Source organism: Fragaria vesca, linkage group LG1 (assembly GCF_000184155.1).
Source record: "Fragaria vesca subsp. vesca linkage group LG1, FraVesHawaii_1.0, whole genome shotgun sequence".
Taxonomy (NCBI): Eukaryota; Viridiplantae; Streptophyta; class Magnoliopsida; order Rosales; family Rosaceae; genus Fragaria; species Fragaria vesca.
The window spans coordinates 22135143-22138969 of record NC_020491.1 but is presented as its reverse complement, the minus strand read 5'-3'; the positions used below and the strand labels follow the sequence as shown (position 1 = coordinate 22138969).

The 3827-nt window shown below is 39.3% G+C and overlaps 1 protein-coding gene across 2 annotated transcripts; it reads left to right on the top strand.

Moving 5' to 3' along the window:
* Positions 1-618: 618 nt before the first annotated feature.
* LOC101312095 lies at positions 619-3544 on the top strand. 2 transcript variants are annotated; one of them, XM_004288584.1, is made up of 4 exons: positions 718-752; positions 1781-2032; positions 2149-2549; positions 3498-3544. In XM_004288584.1, exons 3-4 carry the CDS (start codon positions 2193-2195, stop codon positions 3525-3527), a joined length of 387 nt encoding a protein of 128 aa, XP_004288632.1. In that variant the 5' UTR covers positions 718-752; positions 1781-2032; positions 2149-2192; the 3' UTR covers positions 3528-3544. The 2 variants fall into 2 exon arrangements, with proteins under 2 accessions (XP_004288631.1, XP_004288632.1); XM_004288583.1 differs by lacking the exons at positions 1781-2032; positions 3498-3544 and having other exon boundaries at positions 619-752; positions 2149-2777.
* Positions 3545-3827: the final 283 nt, after the last annotated feature.

Sequence of the window (3827 nt, the reverse complement as noted above, 5' to 3'; positions counted from 1 at the left end):
GAGAGAGAGAGAGGAGAAGGCAAAGCGCAAAAACCAGGGTTAAAAGAGAAACAAGAGGTTAAGAAGGGACAACCTCACAACCACAAAACCCAGATTTTTACGGAAACATCGATGGTCATCACTGCTCATCATCATCAAACTTCTCTCTCCTTGATAGAGAAGTTTTTATGGACACACGTCATCAAACAGATGGCGCGGTGACGAAAATTAGCCTCCGACCTTTCTTTGGTAGCAAAAATGAAGTTTGTGTACCACGTTAATAGTTTTGTGAGTCTAGGTATCACTTTGACCGTGCCGCAAGAATTTAGAGACTGGCGATGCAATTTCCTCTTTAAAGAATACTAAAGACCTTCTAGTATGATTGTTTGGATCGATGTCATGCACACTTCAAGCTATGTCGTTATCAACTAAATTTTAATGTCATGCACGCTTCATTTTATGTGTCATAACATAAGCTACAATGCCCTGTAATCAAAACTGAAATAGGATGTTGCATCATAAAAATAATGCGGCTGCATAATCGTGTCGTTGTGATCGAAACATGCTGCACTTCAATCAATGAAAAGACATTTTTTCGGGCCTAAATATTCACAAAGCTCCTTTGAAAAAAAATAACACCCCATACGGATAGTTACAGCCACACGCGCATCTTTTAATTTTCTGTGAAATCCAGAGCTCCGACGAACGGCATCACATATTTGGGAACGCAAATTTAAGGGTTTCAAGAATCAGAGAGTAATTCCTTCCTTTCTGTGAGTAACTCTTACACTTTTTCCTTGACCAGAACAAGCTGTATTTTTTGATTTCTTGTTTCAGTATTTCGATTTCACATTGCGAATTGAATGAAAACAAATCTGGGGACGCGAAATCCTTCTCTTTCTCTTTCGTTTCAGTTATCTTTAACGGTTTCGTATGCGAGTTGGTCCTATACTTTTTGGTTTTATCAGTAATTCGATGCTAACTTGTGAATTGAATGCTGCTTTCAAATTTTCATTGCATATTTTTAGGATTCCAAGAATCAGATGATATTTCGTTTCAAACTTTCAAGAACAAACATGTTATCTGCATAAGAGTTATCCTAGTAAAACTAAGAATGTACCTCTCTCTGTAGCCCAATCTCCCTTCATTGGTGTCTTAGCTGAAGCCACCATCCTGTCTTTGTTTTCTGTCTTACACACAAAAGCTATCAATAGAGAGATGCAAAAGTCTTCTGTGTTTCTGAATCAAAAGCAAGCACAATGGGGATGCTTCTCTTAATGCAAAAGCGATACAGAACACATGGACTTGAGCCTTCTATTTATAATGGTCTAAACCAGATTCAATCCCATAACCAAATCCTTATTGAGCTCAATGTTAACAACTGTAAAGGCATGATCCTATCACAATACTAATTCGTTGTATTTCAGGTTAAACACTATGAACCCTCTTTGTAAACCAACTGATATACAACATGGAATACTTATCTGAAATAGAGTTTGAGACTTAAGCTTCTTCTTATTCAATCCATGTTCAATACTGATTCAATCATAATGCTACAGATGTATTCAAGTCCACTTCAGTTCTAACACATCTTGCATCCCTTTCTCAATATCAACAGTGATGAAATATCCCTCCCTTTCATATTTAACATTGTTACATTGTTTGCAGACCTGAAAGCACATATGTATAGTGTATATTAGGGTGAAAAGAAACAAAGACTATATATTAAGGTAAATATAGTACACAACAGTAAATGTAGATGTTTGAGTGACAGACAATATAAATAAATTGTTCGATGCAGAAGAGGTGGGCATGCTTTCAGAAGAAATGCTTGTACCAGAAGAAATGCTTCTTCATGTATATAACTGTTCTGTCATCTTCCGGAACATTACTGGACCAATTTGCGTGTGATAGACCTCATTTCTACAGTTACAACGTCTCTTTCTTGTTGCTTGCTTTATAACATTCTTATCCCTCCAAACCTGACAAAATCCACATAAGAAGTCATAATCAGATCTACTGGGGAGTGGTGGCGGGTGAAATTTTAGTAAGAGTGGGTCTTTCATGGATTCTGTTCATTCAGTTCAATATTAATTCATGTTTTGTTTGCAGTTGGCAAAGTACTCCATTGCTTAAATATACTGACAAGATGTTTTGCATTGTATGCAGACCGAAATTCAGCAAAAACCCAAATTCTCAGAGAGAGAGAGACAATGTTGAAGTTCCTCTCGCAAGTGAGGATCGAGTTCAATGCATTGGACCCACGCACAGCTTCGTGCATGGAGTTCTTGGCGCAGTGCAACGCTCCCAAGGCCAAGGAGTCCAATCCCAGCTGCGCCGTCCAGGTCAAGCGCCGCACCGACGACGAGCCGCTCAAGATCATCGTCACCTTCGCCAACGGAGTCAAGGAGGTCTTCGACGCCACTGCCATGCCCGCTCAGAGCATCAGGACCATGATTCTTGAGAAGGGTCGTATGCTTGAGACCGAGCAGATGTTCCACGATGTCAGTGTGGCCTGGCCGGTGCTTATTCTGGCGGAGGAGCTCACCCAGCCGGTGCCTGGTACCAAGGTGCGTGTTTCTGTTGCCCTTGTTCTTTTTTTTGCTTTGGATTTAGAGGCTGTTAGCTCACTGTGGCATTTCGTCGAACATGTTATGTGCATTGATGAATGAATGGAAATTGGGTCTGATATATGAATTTGATTAGACTTTGCAGCCTTCTGTCATCGTTCATTGTTATGTAACCATTAGTATTTGTAAATTTGAGGTTGAATTTATATTTGATGTAAAGCTTAGGTTTTGAGTTGTAGCTTTGGACTAGCTAAACTTGGTGAATACTTGTGACTACGAGGGTCTGATAACTTGTGCACCAAATATTATTGGTTTTTATGAATCATCGAGTGTTTTTCAATCAAAATCTAAACTTTGGCCGAGACCTTGATTTTCACCCAAAAGAGTGGGATAGCACACCGTTTTTTTGGTGAAACTCGCATTTTCTTGTTTTCCCACCAAAATCTTTCCAGCCTGAGATAGTGATTTTTAAGTAGTTCTTTAGTTGACGGAACTCAAAATTCTCAACTATTTTTGTATAATGGTTTCCAAAGTCAGAAAATGAGATAATTTTATAATTTTATATTTAGCCTGCAGGGCCTGCAGATGCTCTCTGGTGAAAGTAAGAAGGTAGGATGTCACGGTTGAGGGTTTAGAAAGAATTTTAATCATCACTATGACTGCCACTGCTTCAAAGGCCTATTCGTGTCTAGAATTCTTGTGGATCTTAAGGTCATAGCATGTTTAACGAGTCACTAACTGTGATGCTGCATTTTATATTGTATGATTAGAGGGAGCTTATGTCTTCATGTTGTGGATACATGCATAGACCATTCCACAGCCTATTCTATATGCAGCCTCCCAATGCTGTTAGGGAGACGGAAGGCCTTTCTTTTGGTAATCTACTTATATTCAATTTGGCCTGAGGCCTGAGGCCTCAAACTAACTTTCTGCTGTGTACACTTTCAGCCAAGGAAAGCAGAAGAGAAGAAGCTGTAGCCTCTATTTTGTTCAATCTACATATTATGTGGGATAAGGATGGCATTTTGTTCCATTGGGTAATTACCCACCCATTAAACAAAATGGGTAATACCCACTGGGTAAATACCCATCATCTTTTTTCATGGGTTTTTTCATACCCACCCTCATGGGTAACGGGTACCCTACCCCCATATCCCCTAACAACCCAATAAAAAATCTACCCCCTTTTAATTTATTTTTTTCTTTATTGTCCTTCTTTAACCTTCTTCTTCTCTCCAACAAAAAAAACCTTCTTCCTCTCGACCTCGATCCCAAATC